Source organism: Procambarus clarkii, chromosome 1 (assembly GCF_040958095.1).
Source record: "Procambarus clarkii isolate CNS0578487 chromosome 1, FALCON_Pclarkii_2.0, whole genome shotgun sequence".
NCBI lineage: Eukaryota > Metazoa > Arthropoda > Malacostraca > Decapoda > Cambaridae > Procambarus > Procambarus clarkii.
The window spans coordinates 59659558-59685012 of NC_091150.1; the positions used below are offsets into that span (position 1 = coordinate 59659558).

General features: G+C 42.0%; 1 protein-coding gene across 1 annotated transcript; it reads left to right on the forward strand.

Annotated features, from left to right (window-relative positions):
* The first annotated feature begins 311 nt into the window (after positions 1-311).
* LOC138363600 (uncharacterized) lies at positions 312-11478 on the forward strand. Its single transcript, XM_069322967.1, has 3 exons — positions 312-950; positions 3083-3716; positions 11300-11478. The coding sequence occupies exons 1-3, from the start codon at positions 312-314 to the stop codon at positions 11476-11478; spliced, it is 1452 nt and encodes a 483-aa protein (XP_069179068.1).
* The last annotated feature ends 13977 nt before the right edge of the window (positions 11479-25455 follow it).

Genomic DNA, 25455 nt, shown 5'->3' on the forward strand with positions numbered 1-25455 from the left:
CACACACACACACACACACACACACACACACACACACACACAAACACACAAACACACAAACACACACACACACACCGCATAAGGGTGAACGTAAGGGTAGTGATTAAATATAATGACCTAAAGGAGCAGATTGTATAGACTAACACCATTCTTAACTTTAAAAACAGGTATGATCGAAAAATAGGCCCGGAGTTATTGCGTTAGGCCACCTACGGCTAGAAAAGTGGTGTCCAGAAGCTAGAACTCGACGCTGCAGCCACAAGTAGGTGAGTACACCAGCAGGGAAAAGTACACTACACGGCAGGGGATGTATGCTTGTTGCAAGTGTTGCAGTGCAAGTGTTGCTGTGCAAGTGTTGCAGTGCAAGTGTTGCAGTGCAAGTGTTGCAGTGCAAGCGTTGCAGTGCAAGTGTTGCAGTGCAAGTGTTGCAGTGCAAGTGTTGCAGTGCAAGTGTTGCAGTGCAAGCGTTGCAGTGCAAGCGTTGCAGTGCAAGTGTTGCAGTGCAAGCGTTGCAGTGCAAGCGTTGCAGTGCAAGTGTTGCAGTGCAAGTGTTGCTGTGCAAGTGTTGCAGTGCAAGCGTTGCAGTGCAAGTGTTGCAGTGCAAGCGTTGCAGTGCAAGTGTTGCAGTGCAAGTGTTGCAGTGCAAGTGTTGCAGTGCAAGTGTTGCTGTGCAAGTGTTGCTGTGCAAGTGTTGCAGTGCAAGTGTTGCAGTGCAAGTGTTGCAGTGCAAGTGTTGCTGTGCAAGTGTTGCAGTGCAAGTGTTGCAGTGCAAGTGTTGCAGTGCAAGTGTTGCAGTGCAAGTGTTGCAGTGCAAGTGTTGCTGTGCAAGTGTTGCAGTGCAAGTGTTGCAGTGCAAGTGTTGCAGTGCAAGTGTTGCAGTGCAAGTGTTGCTGTGCAAGTGTTGCAGTGCAAGTGTTGCAGTGCAAGTGTTGCAGTGCAAGTGTTGCAGTGTAAGTGTTGCAGTGCAAGTTATTATAGTCTGTGGGTTGGTTGGTGTTGTCGTCGTTGATCCTTCTCTATGGACAACCCAACCCACAACTCGGTAGAGTGCTTATACTAGGAGATCACCCTTGGCGCTTCTGGCTCTTGGAGAGGGGCTCAACGTCACACGTTTAGGGGATGCGGCTCCAACACTTAGCCTCGTTGTCACGTGCACACACCCACTCGAGCCGCTGTGACTCCCCACTCTCTCCTTATGAGATATGATCTCCTCAATCCCCTATGACTTACTAGTATTACCTCCTTCCCTGTCCACGGCAGTAGTTCTTGGTTCTTTCTCTCTCTCTCTCCTTCTTTACTACCTCCTGGGAAGCCTCACTAGGACAAGGGCAAACACCAGCAAATTGTGACACATTTACTGGACAAAGCACATACACGATACATACACACATATAATAATAATGAATCCTATACTCTATAATATCACAATCAGGTTGCACTCCAACACCATCAGAACTCTATTATCAGCTTATCAAGTGGTATCCTATCTCATGGTTCACCACCTGATACTATCAACCTCCTCAAGTTGATCAAGTCTACATACACTGTTGCACCATCAGCAAGATAACATATATATATAGAAAATCAGCATTTGAATGCAATAACATATGCCAGTATAAATGTTCATTGATACTTCAGTATAAAAAACTCCTTGACGTAAGAATGCCAACAGTCACTCACCTCTCACTGCGTCTTGCACGCTAATGACAACCAAACACTATCAACTCCCTATAAGTAATCCACCAGAACTTCCCCTTCCACCTCTGGAAGTTCACTACCCTAATATCCTTAGGTTCTTCCGGGCTTCACTACCAGGATCCTCTGCAGCTCCTCCAGGCTGCTATCATGAAATTTCCTTGAGCAACTACGGTGCTTCACCCTTCTGCTAGGGTCTTCCACAGCTCTCTTGGCTGCTACACCATGAAGTTTCCTCGAGCAACTATGGTGCTTCTCCACCTCTACAGAAGCACGTGACACTCCTCTTCACTGCTGCTTCTCCTCACAGCTCGAGGTCCTCTGCTCCACTACCTTGGAGTCTCATCAGCTACTTCATCTGCTGGCTTCGAAGTTCTCAGCAACTTCTTCCCCAAAAAACAAACCTGCAACCCATCGACACTCCAATAAAATGTTCCCCTTTAACACATAAACAAAAATAACCACACAATATGCTTGCCTCAAACCTCTATCTGTTCTCTACATACAGTGAGAGTGGACTCCCCCGTTTTGGGCGGGTCCATACTCCACCTCGCCTGGCGGCGGTCTTCACTCGCTGGGAGGGTCTTCCTCCGTCAAGAGCCAGGCTCCCTCAGTCGTCGGCCAGCGCTCAGAGGGGGCGGACGTCGCTCCGTGCTCCTCCCTCTTCACTCTCCTATTTCAGGCTTTCTGCCTTATTAAAACATGTCTAACTTATAAATAAACATTGCAACTGTCGCTGGGCACACGACCAACTACAAGTGATCACTATGAACTGGCGTATATCGTGCTTACCACAGATTAACTGATTGAGGGCGCTTTTCCTCTGACGGCGTCTGGTCAGGGCGCTCCACACAGCCCACGAAAATGCCTCTGAGTAGCTTATTAAACTCTGCTCGTCGACCAGGACTTGATACCACAACGTTCCCAGCTCGGTTCCACAGCTGGCACGTCTACACACTTCTCTTCTCTTCGAGATATATCACTAGGGGTTCCCTTCTGGCGGGAGCTCAAATGGAGCGCGGCTTCCCCCTGCGATGTCTGGCACTCAAGTGAGGTCAAGGTCCTCCGGAAGCGAGCCTCACGCCTCCAGCAAAATGTCCACATCTCCTAGCCAGTCATTTATCTATTTCCTTACTCACTGCCCATAATCTTAAATTGTTTTACATATCCAACCAGCCATTTTACATATGGGTTATCACCTCAATATTTGCTAGACCTTCTAGTTAGGTCAGGCTTGACGAATAACTCTCAAGGAGGGAGACTCGTTTCTCCTGTAGGCTGAGATCATAACAAAGTGTTGCAGTGCAAGTGTTGCAGTGCAAGTGTTGCAGTGCAAGCGTTGCAATGCAAGTGTTGCAGTGCAAGTGTTGCAGTGCAAGTGTTGCAGTGCAAGTGTTGCAGTGCAAGTGTTGCAGTGCAAGCGTTGCAGTGCAAGCGTTGCAGTGCAAGTGTTGCAGTGCAAGTGTTGCAGTGCAAGTGTTGCAGTGTAAGTGTTGCAGTGCAAGTGTTGCAGTGCAAGTGTTGCAGTGCAAGCATTGCAGTGCAAGTGTTGCAGTGCAAGTGTTGCAGTGCAAGCGATGCAGTGCAAGCGTTGCAGTGCAAGCGTTGCAGTGCAAGCGTTGCAGTGCAAGTGTTGCAGTGCAAGCGTTGCAGTGCAAGCGTTGCAGTGCAAGCATTGCAGTGCAAGCGTTGCAGTGCAAGTGTTGCAGTGCAAGCGTTGCAGTGCAAGCGTTGCAGTGCAAGTGTTGCAATGCAAGTGTTGCAGTGCAAGTGCTGCAGTGCAAGTGTTGCAGTGCAAGTGTTGCAGTGCAAGTGGTGCAGTGCAAGTGTTGCAGTGCAAGTGTTGCAGTGCAAGTGTTGCAGTGCAAGTGTTGCAGTGCAAGTGGTGCAGTGCAAGTGTTGCAGTGCAAGTGTTGCAGTGCAAGTGTTGCAGTGCAAGTGTTGCAGTGCAAGCGTTGCAGTGCAAGTGTTGCAGTGCAAGCGTTGCAGTGCAAGTGTTGCAGTGCAAGTTACTATAGTCTGTGGGTTGGTTGGTGTTGTCGTCGTTGGTCCTTCTCTATGGACAACCCAACCCACAACTCGGTAGAGTGCTTATACTAGGAGATCACCCTTGGCGCTTCTGGCTCTTGGAGAGGGGCTCAACGTCACACGTTTAGGGGATGCGGCTCCAACACTTAGCCTCGTTGTCACGTGCACACAACCACTCGAGCCGCTGTGACTCCCCACTCTCTCCTTATCAGATGTAATCTCCTCAATCCCCTATGACTTACTAGTATTACCTTTTACCCTGTCCACAGCAGTGGTTCTTGGTTCTTTATCTCTCTCTCTCCTTCTTTACTACCTCCTGGGAAGCCTCACTAGGACAAGGGCAAACACCAGCAAATTGGAATACATTTACTGGACAAAGCACATACACGATACATACACACATATAATAATAATGAATCCTATACTCTATACTATTTCAATCAGGTTGCTCTCCAACACAATCAGAACTCTACCATCAGCTTATCAAGTGGTATCCTATCTCCTGGTTCACCACCTGATACTATCAACCACCTCAAGTTGATCAGGTCTACATACACTGTTGCACCATCAGCAAGAGAATATAAATATGTATCTATAAATGTGTACAAAGAAAATCAGCATATGAATGCAATAACATATATCAGTATAAATATTCATTGATACACAACAATGATCAATCGATCACTGTCAGTCCTGGAACGCATACATCTGTAGGTAATCCAGCCTACGACTGTAACTCTAAACTTCAGTATAAAACACTCCTTGACATAAGAATGCAAACAGTCACTCACCTCTCACTGCGTCTTGCACGCTAATGACAACCAAACACTATCAACTCCCTATAAGTAATCCACCAGAACTTCCCTTCCACCTCTGGAAGTTCACTACCCTAATATCTTTAGGTTCTTCCGGGCTTCACTACCAGGATCCTCTGCAGCTCCTCCAGGCTGCTATCATGAAATTTCCTTGAGCAATTAAGGTGCTTCACCCTTCTGCTAGGTTCCTCAACAGCTCTCTTGGCTGCTACACCATGAAGTTTCCTCGAGCAACTATGGTGCTTCTCCACCTCTACAGAAGCACGTGACACTCCTCTTCACTGCTTCTCCTCACAGCTTGAGGTCCTCTGCTTCACTACCTTGGAGTCTCATCAATTACTTCATCTATGCTGGCTTCGAAGTTCTCAGCAACTTCTTCCCCAAAGGACAAACCTGCAACCCATCGACACTCCAATAAAAATGTTTCCCCTCTAACACATAAACAAAAATAATCACACAATATGTTTGCCTCAAACCTCTATCTGTCCTCTACATACAGTGAGAGTGGACTCCCCCGTTTTGGGCGGGTCCATACTCCACCTCGCCTGGCGGCGGTCCTCACTCGCTGGGAGGGTCTTCCTCCGTCAGGAGCCGGGCTCCCTCAGTCGTCTGTCAGAGCTCAGAGGGGACGGACGTCGCTCCGTGTTCCTCCCTCTTCACTCTCCTATTTCAGGCTTTCTGCCTTATTAAAACATGTCTAACTTATAAATAAACATCGCTACTGTCGCTGGGCACACGACCAACTACAAGCAATCACTATGAACTGGCGTATATCGTGCTTACCACAGATCGTCTGGTCGAGGGCGCTTCTCCCTCTGACGGCGTCTGGTCACGGCGCTTCCACGGCCCACAATAATGCCTCCGGGCGGCTTAAGATTCACTAATTATCGCCCACGACTTGAGACCACACGTCCCCAGCTCGATTCCACAGCTGGTACGTCTGCACACTTCTCTTCTCTTCGAGATATATCACTAGGGGTTCCCTTCTGACGGGAGCTCAACGGAGTGCGGCTTTTCCCCTGCGATGTCTGGCCTCAAGTGAGGTCAAGGTCCTCCGGAAGCGAGCCTCACGCCTCCAGCAAAATGTCCACATCTCCTAGCCAGTCATTTATCTGTTTTCTTCTTCATTGCCCATAATCTCAAACTGTTATACATATCCAAGCAACTATTTTACATATGCGTTATCACCTCAATATTTGCTAGACCTTCTAATCAGGTCAGGCTTGATGAATAACTCTCAAAGAGGGAGACTCGTTTCTCCTGTAGGCTGAGGTCATAACACTCCCCTCCCCTTATTTTTGAGAGTTATTCCAGTGGCAAAGCTCGGGATAATACATCCGCCACCTCACTGTCTCGTTCTTCAACCGATTGGTTCGAACGGTTGATCTGCTTACGTACCCCCTTAGGAGTCTACAATTAGTTCGTTGCACCTTGCAACATTCGGCTCACAACTCTCCAGAAACATGGTCTTCTCACAAACGATCTGACCTCTCTGGCACCTCTTGGCTAGGCTGTCCTCCTTGGACGCCTGCACTCCATCGGTCCACTCTACTTATTGTTTCCACTCTCCGTTACCTCGTCTTCTTCTCTTCACGTCCAGAGTCAGACGTCTACTGTCTGTACCTCCTCTGTCGTCTTCACACTTCCATCTACTGCCGTTATACTTTCGTCTCCTGTCATCATACTTCACTCCCTCGTCTTCACCGACGATCCTCCCTTTCGTCTCATTTATCCGAGACCTCATCCTGTTTGACTTCCATCGAGTCCTCGGCTTTCTACTATTCATCCATGCTTGCATCATCATCCTCTTCCCACATCTCTCACCTTCATACAATTCCCTTTCTTCTCCTTCAACTCTTCTTCGTTCCCTAAAGGTTCCTTCGAGCACTGTACTACACTCAACAGCACTCGACCGTTCATGTCGCTCTACCTCTCCCAGAGTGCTCGTAAGCATCTCTCCACACATACTGTCTCTTCTCCTTTCATTTTCTCGGCTATTACTCTTCTTCACTATCTCTCCTCCACGTTTTCTGTGAAACATGTCAACTCTTGACATCTCAAACAACTTAACTCCACTATCCATATGCCTCTGGGCTCGTGGACAACGTGACGCTCTACTCCCGTCCTCAGTATGTCCACATCTTTCCTCATTCCTACTCAGCACAGTTGCATTCACCTTCCGACTCTTAGTTTCAGCAGTCTGGGCGTTACTCAGGTCAACTCTCTTCACATGATTCTTCTTCGGCTGGGCCATCTTCACTTTTGACTTCACCGAGACTTCATTTTTCTGGGCTGGACTTTCATCAAACAGCCATGCTATATCTACATCGATATCTTCCACCGGTTGAATCGACACTGTCTCATCTTCTCCAGCGTCTTCCTTGTCGGCCACCTCTGTCTTCATCACTACCGAGACAGGGTACTCAATGGTTTGGCGGTCTCCTGACGCATCTCCTCGGATGTCAGTCAGGTTCACACTCTCAGGTGTCCCACCCGTGCCGTGGCCTTCTGGGCACTCCTCTGGCACAGTCTCCGCCATGACTCTTGGCAACACCTTTGTCCCACACAAGTCATTCCCCAGGATCACTTGGACTCCTGGAATAGGTATGTCGGGGCACACTCCCAACATCACCTCTGCCGACACATATTTCGACCTTAGCTGGACAGCACATACGGGCATGTCACTCTCCGACAATAACCCATATACTTTCATCTTCCCACTGCCAGCTAACCGTCGATCATTCCCAATCAGGTTTCTCGTAATCAAGCTCTGATTAGCTCCGGTATCCCTTAAGATACCAACTTCTACCTCAGGTTGGCTTCCTATTCTGATCCAACCTTTGCTCATGAACGGCCTATACCTCTCGTTCACTAAGTTCACCTTCTGTGGTTTGTCTTGGGACACATTAGTATATTTCCTACGTGGGTCACACATGGCCAGGGTCACAACTCTTTTGCCCTGCCTACAATCTCGCATCACGTGACCCAATCCGTTACAATTGTAACATCTCATCTGGGAAAAGTCTCTTCTATATGTACCAGAGTAGCTCTGACTTTGTCTACTCGTATTGGAGTTCCTCGGGCCAGACGTACTACTCGTACTCTGTGGAGCTTTACTGGACTCTTGATTCCCTGGATCACGATTAGTTTCTCGTTTAGCTCCTCCATCCTCACTTTCAGACGAAGTACGCGACCTACTCTTCTGAGTTTTAGGGTACTTACTTTTATCTGCCCATTTATCAAAATTCTTCTCACCCCAGACTCTTCTGGGTCTCTCATAATTTCTTCCTCCCCAGACTCCATTGGGTCTGCCATTGCTGCATCTCGCCTCACTTCTCACTCTGTTCTCCCTTAAGCTCTTGTACGCTTCAGTAATCATATCCGCCCTATCTGCGGCATCTTTCACCTCCTTTATCCCTGCTTCTTGGATCTTGAACTTTGTTTCGGGATGCATCATCTCCAAGAACTTCTCCATGACCATCAGTTGCTTCAGGTCAGCGTAAGATCCAACTCCAGCAGCCTCAATCCACTTCTGGAATCGTCTTTCCAGATCTCTTGCTGTCTCAGCAAACGTACACGCTCCAACTTTGATCATCTCTCTGAAGCGCTTCCTATAAGCTTCTGGGGTTAACTGAAACGAGCGCAATATGCTGCTCTTTACTGTGGCATAATCCTGGCACTCTTCCAGTGACAATTGGGTGTATGCCTCCCTGGCTGCACCAGTCAATCTTAACTGGACCAGCTGGGCCCATTCTTCCTGTGGCCACTCCTTGATACTGGCTACTTTTTCAAAATGCTCGAAGAAGCTCTCTGCCTCTTCGGGAACAAACAAGGGAATGTCCTTCTCCCGAACCCTAACATCTGGTGGGTGTGATACCTGGGTGGTGCTCTCTGGCAACCCATGTTCAATCCTTTGCTCAGCCAAGGTTCTGTTCGCTTCTATCTGCATTTGTTTTGTTCTCTCCTTTTCTTTTTCGACCTCTAGTCTTGCTTTCTCTTTTTCTTTCTCCACCTCTAGTCTTGCTTTCTCTTTTTCTATTTCCAGTCTGGTTTTTTCTTTTTCCTTCTCAGCTTCATTTTTCATCTGGAGTTCTAACTTCATCTTTTCCAGCTGGAACTGTCTCTCCTCACGCTGCATCATGAGCTCTAACTGGAACCTTTCCAAGCTCCTATTTCGGCTACTCCTGCTACTGCGGCTACTCTTGCTGCTCCTACTCGATCCCTGGGATCTCACCTCATCCTGCCCATCATCCTCCTTTCCACTTTCAGCTCCTTTCTGGGCTCCTTGTTCTGCCGCTTCACTTCTGGCTCTCAACTGTCTAAGGATCTCATCCTTCATGCCAGCCACCTTAGATGCTTTCAACCTAATGCCACATTTTTCTGCTATTTGTTTCAATTGATCCCTCGTGCAACCTTCCAAGTCCTCAGGCTTGCCTGACTCCACAAACGCTTGCACCTTATCCATCTTTGTCCTGTGAGTCTTCCCAAGAGAGAGAATATACACCTGCGGTCACACAGTTTATCTATTTCAGCAAGAGTGTACAAATCCACTCTTGGACAGGGTGTGGGTGTGTCAGTTCACTATCCCGGACAGGCCCCCAATTTATTATAGTCTGTGGGTTGGTTGGTGTTGTCGTCGTTGGTCCTTCTCTATGGGCAACCCAACCCACAACTCGGTAGTGTTTATACTAGGAGATCACCCTTGGCGCTTCTGGCTCTTGGAGAGGGGCTCAACGTCACACGTTTAGGGGATGCGGCTCCAACACTTAGCCTCGTTGTCACGTGCACACACCCACTCGAGCCGCTGTGACTCCCCACTCTCTCCTTATCAGATGTGATCTCCTCAATCCCCTATGACTTACTAGTATTACCTTCTACCCTGTCCACAGCAGTGGTTCTTGGTTCTTTATCTCTCTCTCTCCTTCTTTACTACCTCCTGGGAAGCCTCACTAGGACAAGGGCAAACACCAGCAAATTGGAATACATTTACTGGACAAAGCACATACACGATACATACACACATATAATAATAATGAATCCTATACTCTATACTATTACAATCAGGTAATCTCCAATCCACCTCCAACACAACCAGAACTCTACCATCAGCTTATCAAGTGGTATCCTATCTCCTGGTTCACCACCTGATACTATCAACCACCTCAAGTTGATCAAGTCTACATACACTGTTGCACCATCAGCAAGAGAATATATATATCTATAAATGTGTACAAAGAAAATCAGCATATGAATGCAATAACATATATCAGTATAAATATTCATTGATACACAACAATGATCAATCGATCACTGTCAGTCCTGGAACGCATACATCTGTAGGTAATCCAGCCTACGACTGTAACTCTAAACTTCAGTATAAAACACTCCTTGACATAAGAATGCAAACAGTCACTCACCTCTCACTGCGTCTTGCACGCTAATGACAACCAAACACTATCAACTCCCTATAAGTAATCCACCAGAACTTCCCTTCCACCTCTGGAAGTTCACTACCCTAATATCTTTAGGTTCTTCCGGGCTTCACTACCAGGATCCTCTGCAGCTCCTCCAGGCTGCTATCATGAAGTTTTCTTGAGCAACTAAGGTGCTTCACCCTTCTGCTAGGTTCCTCCACAGCTCTCTTGGCTGCTACACCATGAAGTTTCCTCGAGCAACTATGGTGCTTCTCCACCTCTACAGAAGCACGTGACACTCCTCTTCACTGCTTCTCCTCACAGCTCGAGGTCCTCTGCTTCACTACCTTGGAGTCTCATCAATTACTTCATCTATGCTGGCTTCGAAGTTCTCAGCAACTTCTTCCCCAAAGGACAAACCTGCAACCCATCGACACTCCAATAAAAATGTTTCCCCTCTAACACATAAACAAAAATAATCACACAATATGTTTGCCTCAAACCTCTATCTGTCCTCTACATACAGTGAGAGTGGACTCCCCCGTTTTGGGCGGGTCCATACTCCACCTCGCCTGGCGGCGGTCCTCACTCGCTGGGAGGGTCTTCCTCTGTCAGGAGCCGGGCTCCCTCAGTCGTCTGTCAGAGCTCAGAGGGGACGGACGTCGCTCCGTGTTCCTCCCTCTTCACTCTCCTATTTCAGGCTTTCTGCCTTATTAAAACATGTCTAACTTATAAATAAACATCGCTACTGTCGCTGGGCACACGACCAACTACAAGCAATCACTCTGAACTGGCGTATATCATGCTTACCACAGATCGTCAGGTCGAGGGCGCTTCTCCCTCTGACGGCGTCTGGTCACGGCGCTTCCACGGCCCACAATAATGCCTCCGGGCGGCTTAAGATTCACTAATTATCGCCCACGACTTGAGACCACACGTCCCCAGCTCGATTCCACAGCTGGTACGTCTGCACACTTCTCTTCTCTTCGAGATATATCACTAGGGGTTCCCTTCTGACGGGAGCTCAACGGAGCGCGGCTTTTCCCCTGCGATGTCTGGCCTCAAGTGAGGTCAAGGTCCTCCGGAAGCGAGCCTCACGCCTCCAGCAAAATGTCCACATCTCCTAGCCAGTCATTTATCTGTTTTCTTCTTCATTGCCCATAATCTCAAACTGTTATACATATCCAAGCAACTATTTTACATATTCGTTATCACCTCAATATTTGCTAGACCTTCTAATCAGGTCAGGCTTGATGAATAACTCTCAAAGAGGGAGACTCGTTTCTCCTGTAGGCTGAGGTCATAACAAAGTGTTGCAGTGCAAGTGTTGCAGTGCAAGCGTTGCAGTGCAAGCGTTGCAGTGCAAGCGTTGCAGTGCAAGTGTTGCAGTGCAAGTTGAATATTGCAAAATTATGAAAGATGATGATGATGATGGTGATGATGATGATGATGATGATGATGATGATGATGATGATGATGATGATGATGATGATGATGATGATGATGATGATGATGCAAGTGTGTGAAGTGAACTAGGAAATCAAAATGTATGGAATGGAAAAATGTCAAATATGATCCGTTATAGGAGATGGGGGAGATGAGTGAAATGAATGGAGAAATCAGAATGGGTTGGGCAAATATAAAACATAGAGAGCACATAGAGAAAATGTCAAAGAGATTATTTTTCGGTAGAAAGGAAGTGTATGTCATGTAAGTATTAACCTAGTTGTGCTTGCGGGGGTTGAGCACTGCTCTTTTGGCCCGCCTCTCAACTGTCAATCAACTGATTGTTTTTTACACACATACCCCAGGAAGCAGACCGTAACAGTTGTATAACTCCCTGGTACCTATTTACTGCTAGGTGAACACGGGTATCAGGGTGAAAGAATATCTGCCCATTTATTTCTCCCATCGTCGGGGATCGAACCCCGGTCCTTAGAATTACGAGTCCCATGCACTGTCCACTCAGCCCCTTGTAAGTGTTTTCATATGAGAAAGTGGTAGTAGGAGGTACAGTGAACAAGAACAGCTGTGGAAACTTCCACTCACCAGATCTATATTATTATCTAGGGAGTCAAGTATTTCCATACATATCTACATTTTACATCAGAATCATGACCTAGATTCACGAAGCTCCATGTATTTCTTCGTAAGTGGGTTTGCTACGAAGGTTCCTAAGTATGCCCTAAGAAGATGCTTAGGTGCATTTCACGTAGGTCCACTTAGGAAGATATTTGGGTTCTGGGTTTGGTTCACCTGCGTGCCGATAGAGGTCACTATTGTGTTTCGTTTGGCCAATCAGAGAGCAGCAACATTCTTCATATGGAAGATTTAGCGCTGGCTTATCAGAGCTCTACTGCCTCCTATTTACGTAGAATTTTCTTAAAAAATCGTATATATCGAAGTAAAACTGTTTTTTCAACTTCTACAGGCAGCACCGACATTGTAGTAAACAAATATGTTACATTTGTTGTTTACCTACGTAATTCTAAGATATACTGTGTAGCTGTCCTTGTTGCTCGGAAGATGCGCTGACAATTATTGTACATATTTACTGAATTTACCCAAGGGCCACTAACTATCTAGTGACCTCGACGAGGACAGAAAGCCGGCGGCTTGTTAAAGGACCCGCCAATTGTCTTAATGATATTTTTTAGCTGGAATTTGGCATTTTCGGCTTCAGCGGGTACGCAGTTCCATGGGTTTATAACTCTCTTGGTGGAAAAAAAAATCTGTTTTCAGTCCTACTTGAGAGAACATGCTCTCCAACACTATATCTGTGATTGTCCTGTTATGAGTGACTTCATACCAAATGGTATGAGGTACTTTGAGCTCTGCAATTACTTCATACACACAGGAATATTGGAAGATATTCTTGTGCTGCACCCAGATTTTGCCAGTGGAGGCTAATAGATCAGCCTTAAGTATTTTGTTCTCTAACCTGATTCCATGTATGACTGGCCATCCTGTGAGGTGAGGATGTTGGATGAGCTTGTAGCTGGTTTTTTATCTACACTGTGTGGTCCTTCATACAGAATAGGGAAGCAGCACATTGCTGTACTCACTTAGTTGTGCTTGCGGAGGTTGAGCTCTGGCTCTTTGGTCCCGCCTCTCAACCGTCAATCAACAGGTATGTTGTGTATACCTAAACATGCTAAAAAATACATTGTTTGAGAGGGGTCTTGTAGAAACTGGTAACAGTAATTATAATATAATGTTTCTATGATTCAGTGCTTATCTCTTGTGAAAATCGTGAAGTGTTGTTTAGTCAGAGTTGATTTGTTTTTTGTATTGAGGCTGGTATTTTCTATCTTGATTCCATGTATGTCTAACCATCCTGTGAGATGGGAGAATTAGATAAACTTACAGCTAATTTTTTATCTACACTGTGTAATTTTCCATATGGAATAGGGTAGCAGCATTTTGCTGTGTATACCTAATCTTAATAAAAAAATCAGTAATAAAGATTTTAAATTATAGTTTATATTATTACAAGTACTGTATTACCCTTATTAAATCATGTTAACCATGGATCATTAAGATCTCATGTTGATATGTAATAGTCATATTTATTTTGAACTGCTAATCCATGCTAATCATTTTTTAATCATTCATTAAATTGTGCATTATGTCTCAATTTCTACCTTCCCTGGATATACTGTACAGTACAAAAAGATAGGATAAAAATAAACCAGTAATATTTCTTTCATTATATTTTTTATTTAAATAACTGCATCAATATTTTTACAGCTGACTGGATTTGTTTTACCATACAGGTTCATTATTTGTTAAAAAAAATTTGGTTTATTGTTACACACGATGGTGCTACATAGTCTTCCCAGCTTGGTGCATTCTTTTAATACTTACTGATTAATAAATAAATAATAATAAATAAATTGTATTCAGGAAAAGTACATACAGTTGATTTACAAACATAATGATGGATTTATAGACAGAGCTAGTACACACAATACCTAAAGCCAATAATACTCATAGCATTTTGGGCAAGGTGTGGGGGAAAAAACATTTAGACTAAAACTTAATAGTAATCGGGATTAGGTATAAATTGTGTTGAAAGAAGGAATAAAAAAATAAAAAAAGGGGGGGGGGGGTAACATAGCAGAAATCAGCAATTGTACACGTTGGTGAACAAACAGCATTGTTTAAAAAATAGCAAGACATGGGTTGACATTTAGGAGGTAAGGTAGGTTACATGAAGTTAATTAGGCAGTACTTGGTTTTACTCTTAAACTGGTTGAGAGAGGTACAGCCTTTGACATTATTCGGGAGGTCATTCCACATTCTGGGTCCCTTGATTTGTAGAGCACTTCTAGTTTGGTTACACACAGCAAAATTGTGTAACTGGAAGAGGTCTTGGACACAAATTTGTTCCATGCTAAATGTAGAGGAATCGGCTGATTATTCCTCAAATAAAATAAGTTGCCTCAGCTTATAAGGTAAGTAAAATAAGCATTCCTCAAATAAGTAGCTGCCTCACCCTCACTGCCTTACTGCAACATAGCCTTCCCGGCATGGTGCCTTCTTTTGATAATTACTTGTCCCACACCCAAGATGTGTAACAGGAAGAGGTCCTGGACCTCTACTTCCCTCTCTCTTTTTTAATAGTCTATATACCATAATTATAGCTTTAAGTATTCAATGAATAAGGTTTTTGACATTTTTACCCTTCTCCTTACCTAACATCATTTGTGCAGCATATTTTTATTTTATGTCTCGCCCAGATTTAATTTCAAAATAAAACCAAACTAAATAAATTAGAAATAGGTATGTATAGCTAAGGTACACCCTTACTACTAGGTGAACAGGGGAATTTGGTGATAGTAAATGATCCCATCAGACAGGGCTCATCACCTTCTCTCATATTTCATGTTCACCAGTGTTTATTTCTTAATAAATACTAAATAAATACCCTATCTTGCTATTATAAAACTAATTCTAATATCATAAGACATATTTACTTCAAGTTTCAAGCAGAGAATGCATATATAACTAACACGAAGGACTCCTATTCACGATATTCACCAGCTATAATCTTTTGTTTACGTTCCAAAATCTTAAAATCGATCCCAGTGTTATGTAGTAGAGAAAAATTGAATTATATCCAGTTTACGTAAAGCTACGAGTTGTCGACACCACACTTAGATCCCGGACCAAACTTACGAAGGTTTTTCTTCTTAGTGTAGCTACTTGAATACCGACGTAGCCGCGACGAAGGCGCTAAGAAAAACATTCTTAAGTACCTTCGTGAATCTGGCCCCATATCTCTACTGGTGATTTAAGAATCACTAGTGTCTACATTAGCAGCCTACATGATCATTTGGTCAATTACACCATCGGGCTCAATGCCTATTTAACATTGTACATGTGATCACAAGAATTTAGAAGCTTCCAGGAGTAACTGATAATCAAATATTGTTTGAAGAATATTATACATCTCCAAATATAAATAAGTCTGTTATAAATATGTTATTAAAAATAAATACGAAAATACGTCTTCAGTGACGTATTTTTAAATCCATAATGAAGGCCAAATTGTACTAACAAGTTCTGTCAATAATCTTTAAATCCACTAGGTGTTTATCTTGTGATATTAACTTTATCACAATAATCATTCTAAATAATGAAAATAATCAATCTATAATCATTGTCGGCACCTTCACTGGAGTGGAGAGGGACGCCGCTGGTGAGACAAGTTTCGAGTACCAGATCATCCTTTGTTGACATCTAAGTGGTGCGCACGTGGGTGGTGTTGGTAACATTGTCAACGGATATTACCACACAAACTATGTATCTAATCACCAGTGATAATTCCATAGATACTCGGGAAGTCCCTGATCTATAATTTGATCTGTAGTTTGACCATATGAACTCTTATCAAGAGGGAGTGAAGTCGAACTCGGGTGTCAGGAGTCTCGCCACGTTTCCTCCATTGTGACCTCATCCTAGCAACCGCTTCAAGAAGCCATCCCTCAGCAAAAGCTACCGGGGACACGACCAACATCAAGGCTGCCATATCCATCACAATATAGTCTTGTTTCAACCAGAGAAACATTATCTGACAACTTGCCAGATTAGGCTCCAATTCTCAATTTCAGGATAAGCTATTGTTTTATACTTGTATTATACAACTACTTTGTTGAGAGTATCAGATCAATTGATAATTGGCTGTTACAATATTTGTAGAGCTAGGTTACACTATGTATCAAATTCAGGTTTTTTATAATGAACCATTATCAGTGTTTACAGTTACAGAACTGTGTTAATTATCATATCCTTGTATAAAATATCAGCTTAATGTGTTGAAATACCAGCAGGTATATTATGGTTTTGCTATCAATGACCTAGCTCAGTCTTGAGGACCCCTACCTGATGCAGCACAGAAAATTTGAACTTACAACCCATACATAGGACCCTTGCCCTTAGATAGGAATTTGCATGTTTTATTTTTGCATTTAATTAATTATTTTCAGCACTTAATTTTCAAGTCATATGTAATTCTCTTCATCAACATAATACTGGTATGTTTTTCCACAATAGCATCAACAAGGGTAGTTTCTGTTGAAAATATATATGTAATGATAACCTGATGAGGAAAAATCTTGCTATGAAAATGTTGTTTAACTATTAATGGTAAAAATAACACCTTTCTGGAAAGAGATGAAAATTGAGAGATTGTGGAAATATGAATAGATGAACCTGCCAAGTTGGGAAAGAGTTGTAAAAGTTTGTTTGAAACTTGGATGATTAGATATGGTGTGATGAGAAAAGTGTGCTTTGTGAATTATAATCAAAGATGAACAGAGTAATGTTGAGAAATCTGAAAGATGATTATGATATGATAGGTGGGGTAATGATGGGTGGGGTGAGATGAGTGTGAAATGCATAAATTTGTGAGTTTGAAACTGTAATTGAAAAATAGTGTTACGTGAATACCGTAGAGATATCTAATGGAAGAGCTGTGAACTAACTAGCTAGTGCATTTGTGTTGATTGAACGAGAAGGAGTTCCTGTGGAGAACTGTTTTTCTTCTTAACAGGGGGAACATTGAACGTTACATGATTACTGGGAAACGTTACTTACGCAAACAAGAGCAGATAATATGAGCGAATTTAAATTTAAATCTGAGATAGTATTAAAGCTTTGAACTTGAATGTAAATTTGCGATGTATAGTGAGGGAAAATGCGTTACCTTGACGAGTATGAGGCACTGTAAAAGGATGTGATGACCGGAAATAATATATGATGAATAACTGTGTATGTGAAGTTTATGCAGAACAATTGATTTTTGTTGCAAAGTTTAGAAGAGAATGATAAGAGTGAAGAGAATGTGGAAGATTAAGCAGAGAATGAGTACGGAAAGTTGTGAAATATGAAGCCTAAGAATTAAAGAAGATTTACGAATTCGCGAAGGGATAGTAGTGAAGAGATGATTTAGGTGAGTGTAATGTTAGTGCATTGTTGCATAGAGGTTTTGTGAAAAGATATTTACTAATGAAGTACTTGGTTAAGTTGAGGAAAATGATAGGCTGTGGTGAAATGAGAAGGGAATTGGTGGATGAGCGCTGTGTAAGTGAATAATAATGAGAGTACGTTCAGAAATTGTGAAAGGAATATGAATGACCTAGTTTGATTCTTGACTATACTAAATGAATAATAGGATAAAAGCAATATATGTGGATGAAGTAGAGTAAGCACTTGGTGAGTGTATAGTTTTTAAACTGTATGTTTGTATGTGGATGTTTATATGTATGCATGTTTTATTTGCGATTGTTGGTTTAGAAACAAATTAGCTGGGTTGCGCAGCAAGATTAGGATTTTCAAGGTCTATTAATGATTAACCTATGAATGCGATTAAGGCTGTAAAGCGACGTTCTTTTTAAGAGGACAGGTTGGAAAGTTGAGTTGCCAGATGGATGAATTGCTGTGCGACATTTGGGCCGCTGTTAGATGGATGTGAGGACAGTTTACTAACCTATGAACACAGGTACTAATCCGCTGAACTGCCAGATGTGCGATAACTACCTTTGTAATATAGGGGACCATTTATCCACAATATTACATAAATGTTGTCGCTGTTTAGGAATTGCCCATATTTAAAAATGGTAGAGGAACTGCTGTAGATCCCCCCCGATGTCTACAGATATCCTCTGTATACCATGATACAGATATCCCTATATCCCCCTGTGTATAATCCAGTACTGCGAATACAGAGATTGCTATCTGAAATATCGTGCTTCCCCACTGTATTTTTTGGTTAAAAACTAGAATGATAACTATTATTATGATTACAAATCATAAAAATGTATAAATGTATATTCTTGAATCCTTGATGAGGTTAGGTTGGGGATGGTTAGTCTACCATTTGAAGAATATTATTATTATTATTATTATTATTATTATTATTATTATTATTATTATTATTATTATTATTATTATTATTATTATTTAACATTCAATATATTACAAATAAGTGAGATACCAGTTAATACAAGGCATTATTGCATAGCATGTAATGTCACCTACTGATAAAGTTAGGCTGCTGAAAGATTGTCACACCTCCGGGCTAATGAGTGGTTAATCTAATCCCTCATTGGAACCGTCTGTGAGGTCATGTCCTGCTAAAGCAACATTTCCTATTGTTACTGAATACTCCTTGGAGCTGATGACGTAGCTACGATACAACATGTCCTAAATAAGAACATAACATATGTGAAGGTAACTGCAGAAGGCCTATTGGCTCCATACGAGGCAGCTACTTTTTATATCTACCTAATCTCATATATATATATATATATATATATATATATATATATATATATATATATATATATATATATATATATATATATATATATATATATATATATATATATATTATTAAATATGACCGAAAAAGTAAGATTAATAATTCTAACACGAATTTTCTCAATCTTTCGTACATTTCTTTTCAGTGCTGGTGGTAATTCAAAAATCAATTCTCCAAAATTCATTTTTATTTCTAGTCTGACGCGACACTTGAGCGCGTTTCGTAAAACTTATTGCATTTTCAAAGATTTTAGTTTACACATACACAACTGAATAGAACTTACACATCTCCGATTTGTGTAATCGAGGATCGAGGCAATTACAGAAGCACCATACTGTCCCCCGAGCTCAAAGCGGCAGCTAAAAGCCTTCGTGAGTACAAGGAGATAGTTGTCAGGAGAGGTGACAAGTCGCCAATATACGTCATTCTTAAAAAAGACGAATATCTGGCGAAAATGAACCTCATACTCTCTGACCAAACTAAATTCTAAAGGGTAACGAAGGATACTACAGCCGAATTGGAAGCAAAGGTCAACAAACTGATCGAAACTGTGAACGCCAAGAAATCAGGACTCCACCTGCCAAAAATTATTGGGGAATATAAACCTGGATATACGTATGGAAATGTCAAGACACACAAGCCTGGAAACCCACTTCGGCCAATCATTAGCCAGATACCCACACCCACGTACAGACTGGCGAAGCGACTCAACGGCCTGCTGACTCCTTATGTCCCTTGCGCCTTCAGCCTGAAGTCTCCAAAGGAATTTGTTGACTTACTGCGGGGCACACAGACCACAGGGATAAGAGCCTCGTTGGACGTAGAATCACTGTTCACCAACGTACCTGTGGACGAGACAATCGGGATGATAGCCGACAGAGTGTATCGTGATCCAGCCTGTACTCCTCTTGACATACCAGAAAATATCCTAAGGAAACTACTCCAAGCTTGTACTAAAGAGGCACCCTTCTTGAGCCCGGATGGGCACATGTATAAGCAAGTGGATGGGGTCACCACGGGTTCTCCCCTAGGTGTCTTGTTTGCAAACTTCTACATGGGTACCATCGAGCAAAAAGTCTTAGTCGACATGAACTTGAAATCGGCCATATACTGCAGGTATGTTGACGACATTTTTACACAGGTACCTGATGTCAGACATCTGCAGGAGCTGAAGGAGGCATTTGAGCAGAGTTCCGTGCTGCGTTTCACTTACGAGATTGAAAAGGATGGGAAGCTGCCCTTTCTAGATGTAACAGTCATGGAAAAGAGCGGAGGTTTCCACACTGCAGTCTACACTAAGGAAACGAACATAGGAATGTGCCTAAGTGCCAACAGCGACTGCCCAGACAGGTACAAGAGGAGTGTTGTTAACGCATATGTCGACCGTGCTCTCAGCCACAGCTCAGAATGGAAGCAAGTCGACGAAGAACTCTGTAGGGTAAGGCAGGTCCTAGTCAACAACGGCTTCTCCAATGGTTTCGTCGAAGACATCATAAGAAGGAAAGTGAAACGCCATGCAACCTCTGAAGAGACAACTAACACAACACCTATACCCCCTATTAGACTTTTACAGGAACTTCAAATAGCCTCGGCTATCACCTCATTATGTCCGGTCGTGATGGTCAAGTGGATTAAGGCGTCTTGTACATACCAGTTGCGTTGCTCCTGGGAGTATGGGTTCGAGTCACTTCTGGGGTGTGAGTTTTCAGTTGCATATTGTCCTGGGGACCATTCAGGCTTGTTCGCATTTGTGTTCCTCACGTGTGCCCCAAAGAATGAGGTGATTTGGTAAAATGTTATGCCCAAGATTACTATCCGAGTGCCGGCGGTGGGGTGGTTCAAATAGCCTCGGCTATCACCTCATTATGTCTGGTCGTGATGGTCAAGTGGATTAAGGCGTCTTGTACATACCAGTTGCGTTGCTCCTGGGAGTATGGGTTCGAGTCACTTCTGGGGTGTGAGTTTTCAGTTGCATATTGTCCTGGGGACCATTCAGGCTTGTTCGCATTTGTGTTCCTCACGTGTGCCCCAAAGAATGAGGTGATTTGGTAAAATGCTATGCCCAAGATTACTATCCGAGTGCCGGCGGTGGGGTGGTTCAAATAGCCTCGGCTATCACCTCATTATGTCCGGTCGTGATGGTCAAGTGGATTAAGGCGTCTTGTACATACCAGTTGCGTTGCTCCTGGGAGTATGGGTTCGAGTCACTTCTGGGGTGTGAGTTTTCAGTTGCATATTGTCCTGGGGACCATTCAGGCTTGTTCGCATTTGTGTTCCTCACGTGTGCCCCAAAGAATGAGGTGATTTGGTAAAATGCTATGCCCAAGATTACTATCCGAGTGCCGGCGGTGGGGTGGTTCAAATAGCCTCGGCTATCACCTCATTATGTCCGGTCGTGATGGTCAAGTGGATTAAGGCGTCTTGTACATACCAGTTGCGTTGCTCCTGGGAGTATGGGTTCGAGTCACTTCTGGGGTGTGAGTTTTCAGTTGCATATTGTCCTGGGGACCATTCAGGCTTGTTCGCATTTGTGTTCCTCACGTGTGCCCCAAAGAATGAGGTGATTTGGTAAAATGTTATGCCCAAGATTACTATCCGAGTGCCGGCGGTGGGGTGGTTCAAATAGCCTCGGCTATCACCTCATTATGTCTGGTCGTGATGGTCAAGTGGATTAAGGCGTCTTGTACATACCAGTTGCGTTGCTCCTGGGAGTATGGGTTCGAGTCACTTCTGGGGTGTGAGTTTTCAGTTGCATATTGTCCTGGGGACCATTCAGGCTTGTTCGCATTTGTGTTCCTCACGTGTGCCCCAAAGAATGAGGTGATTTGGTAAAATGCTATGCCCAAGATTACTATCCGAGTGCCGGCGGTGGGGTGGTTCAAATAGCCTCGGCTATCACCTCATTATGTCCGGTCGTGATGGTCAAGTGGATTAAGGCGTCTTGTACATACCAGTTGCGTTGCTCCTGGGAGTATGGGTTCGAGTCACTTCTGGGGTGTGAGTTTTCAGTTGCATATTGTCCTGGGGACCATTCAGGCTTGTTCGCATTTGTGTTCCTCACGTGTGCCCCAAAGAATGAGGTGATTTGGTAAAATGCTATGCCCAAGATTACTATCCGAGTGCCGGCGGTGGGGTGGTTCAAATAGCCTCGGCTATCACCTCATTATGTCCGGTCGTGATGGTCAAATGGATTAAGGCGTCTTGTACATACCAGTTGCGTTGCTCCTGGGAGTATGGGTTCGAGTCACTTCTGGGGTGTGAGTTTTCAGTTATATATTTATATATATATATATATATATATATATATATATATATATATATATATATATATATAAATATATATATATATATATATATATATATATATATATATATATATATATATATATATATATATATATATATATATTCGAACAAGCCTGAATGGTCCCCAGGACTATATACGACTGAAAACTCACACCCCAGAATGTATATATATATATATATATATATATATATATATATATATATATATATATATGTCGTACCTAGTAGCCAGAACTCACTTCTCAGCCTACTATGCAAGGCCTGATTTGCCTAATAAGCCTAGTTTTCATGAATTAATGTTTTTTCGACAACCTAACCTACCTAACCTAACCTAACCTAACGTTTTCGGCTACCTAACCTAACCTAACCTATAAAGATAGGTTAGGTTAGGTTAGGTAGGGTTGGTTAGGTTCGGTCATATGTCTACGTTAATTTTAACTCCAATAAAAAAAAATTGACCTCATACATAATGAAATGGGTAGCTTTATCATTTCATAAGAAAAAAATTAGAGAAAATATATTAATTCAGTAAAACTTGGCTTATTAGGCAAATCGGGCCTCCCATAGTAGGCTGAGAAGTGAGTTCTGGCTACTAGGTACGACATATATATATATATATATATATATATATATATATATATATATATATATATATATATATATATATATATATATATATATATGTCGTACCTAGTAGCCAGAACGCACTTCTCAGCCTACTATGCAAGGCCCAATTTGCCTAATAAGCCAAGTTTTCATGAATTAATGTTTTTTCGACTACCTAACCTAACCTAACCTAATTTTTTCAGCTACCTAACCTAACCTTACCTATAAAGATAGGTTAGGTTAGGTTAGGTAGGGTTGGTTAGGTTCGGTCATATGTCTACGTTAATTTTAACGCCAATAAAAAAAAATTGACCTCATACATAATGAAATGGGTAGCTTTATCATTTCATAAGAAAAAAATTTGAGAAAATATATTAATTCAGGAAAACTTGGCTTATTAGGCAAATCGGGCCCTGCATAGTAGGCCGAGAAGTGCGTTCTGGCTACTAGGTACGACATATATATATATATATATATATATGCAATTGACGATCACAAAACACTGATCATTTTATGCGGAAAATCCACAGAGAAATATGAAATGAGGTGAACGTTTCGGCTTGTTAAAGCCTTTGTCAACACCAGACTGACTGACTTTGTCAGTCTGGTGTTGACAAAGGCTTTAACAAGCCGAAACGTTCACCTCATTTCATATTTCTCTGTGGATTTTCCGCATATATATATTTATATATATATATATATATATATATATATATATATATATATATATATGTGTGTGTGTGTGTGTGTGTGTGTGTGTGTGTGTGTGTGTGTGTGTGTGTGTGTGTGTGTGTGTGTGTGTGTGTGTGTTTGAGAAAACTGCATGAATGAGCAAGCCATAGATCACTAAGAACTCTTTCACCCGGCCAGGATTCGAACCCATGCCGTCCAGGTTCACCCCTATACCTACATAGTACTGTGACCACCGCACCAATGATCGTCTATATATGAGATAGACGATCATTGGTGCGGTGGTGTTACAACCCTGGGTTCATCAGTGGAAACCAGAGGTCAAATTGAGCTAAATAAACTACTATATATTAGGCGCGAGTTGCCTAATAGGCCGAGTAATTTTTTTTATTTTCAATAAATTGTTTCCAATTAGTTTGTTGGAATTATTATTATTATATTATACTAGGAACATAATTTATTGACTTAGTTGCGTTAGTTTAGGTTACTTTAAGATAGGTTAGGTTCGGTCATATATCTTTGTTAGTTTTAACTCATATTAAAAAAAAAATAACCTATACATAATGAAATGGACAGGTTTATCATTTCACAAGAAAAAAAATTGAAAAATATATAAATTCAGGAAAACTTGGCCTATTAGGGAAATCGGGTCTTGCATAGTAGGCCGAGTACGACATTCTGGCTACTAGGTACAACATATATATATATATGTGTCGTACCTAGTAGCCAGAACGCACTTCTCTGCCTACTATGCAAGGCCCGATTTGCCTAATAAGCCAAGTTTTCATGATTTAATTGGTTTTCGACTACCTAACCTACCTAACCTAACCTAACCTAACTTTTTCGGTTACCTAACCTATAAAGATAGGTTAGGTTAGGTTAGGTAGGGCTGGTTAGGTTCGGTCATATGTCTACGTTAATTTTAACGCCAATAAAAAAAATTTGACCTCATACATAATGAAATGGGTAGCTTTATCATTTCATAAGAAAAAAATTTGAGAAAATATATTAATTCAGGAAAACTTGGCTTATTAGGCAAATCGGGCCTTGCATAGTAGGCCGAGAAGTGCGTTCTGGCTACTAGGTACGACATATATATATATATATATATATATATATATATATATATATATATATGTCGTACCTAGTAGCCAGAACGCACTTCTCAGCCTACTATGCATGGCCCAATTTGCCTAATAAGCCAAGTTTTCATGAATTAATGGTTTTTCGACTACCTAACCTACCTAACCAAACCTAACCTAACTTTTTCGGCTACCTAACCTAACCTAACCTATAAAGATAGGTTAGGTTAGGTTAGGTAGGGTTGGTTAGGTTCGGTCATATATCTACGTTAATTTTAACTCCAATAAAAAAAAATTGACCTCATACATAATGAAATGGGTAGCTTTATCATTTCATAAGAAAAAAATTAGAGAAAATATATTAATTCAGAAAAACTTGGCTTATTAGGCAAATCGGGCCTTGCATAGTAGGCCGAGAAGTGCATTCTGGCTACTAGGTACGACATATATATATATATATATATATATATATATATATATATATATATATATGACAATGTCAGACCACGGAGGAAAAATGAAACAGGAAATTTCCTTAAGTACTTTCGTATATTAAATACATCTTCAGAAGGTGAAGGTGACCTTCTGAAGATGTATTTAATATACGAAAGTACTTAAGGAAATTTCCTGTTTCATTTTTCCTCCGTGGTCTGACATTGTCACATTCTTAATCACGTGTTTATTTTCGTGATATACACACACACATATATATATATATATATATATATATATATATATATATATATATATATATATATATATATATATATATATATATATATGTCGTACCTAGTAGCCAGAACTCACTTCTCAGCCTACTATTCAAGGCCAGATTTGCCTAATAAGCCAAGTTTTCCTGAATTAATATATTTTCTCTAATTTTTTTCTTATGAAATGATTAAGCAACCCTTTTCTCTATGTATGAGGTCAATTTTTTTTATTGGAGTTAAAATTAACGTAGATATATGACCGAACCTAACCAACCCTACCTA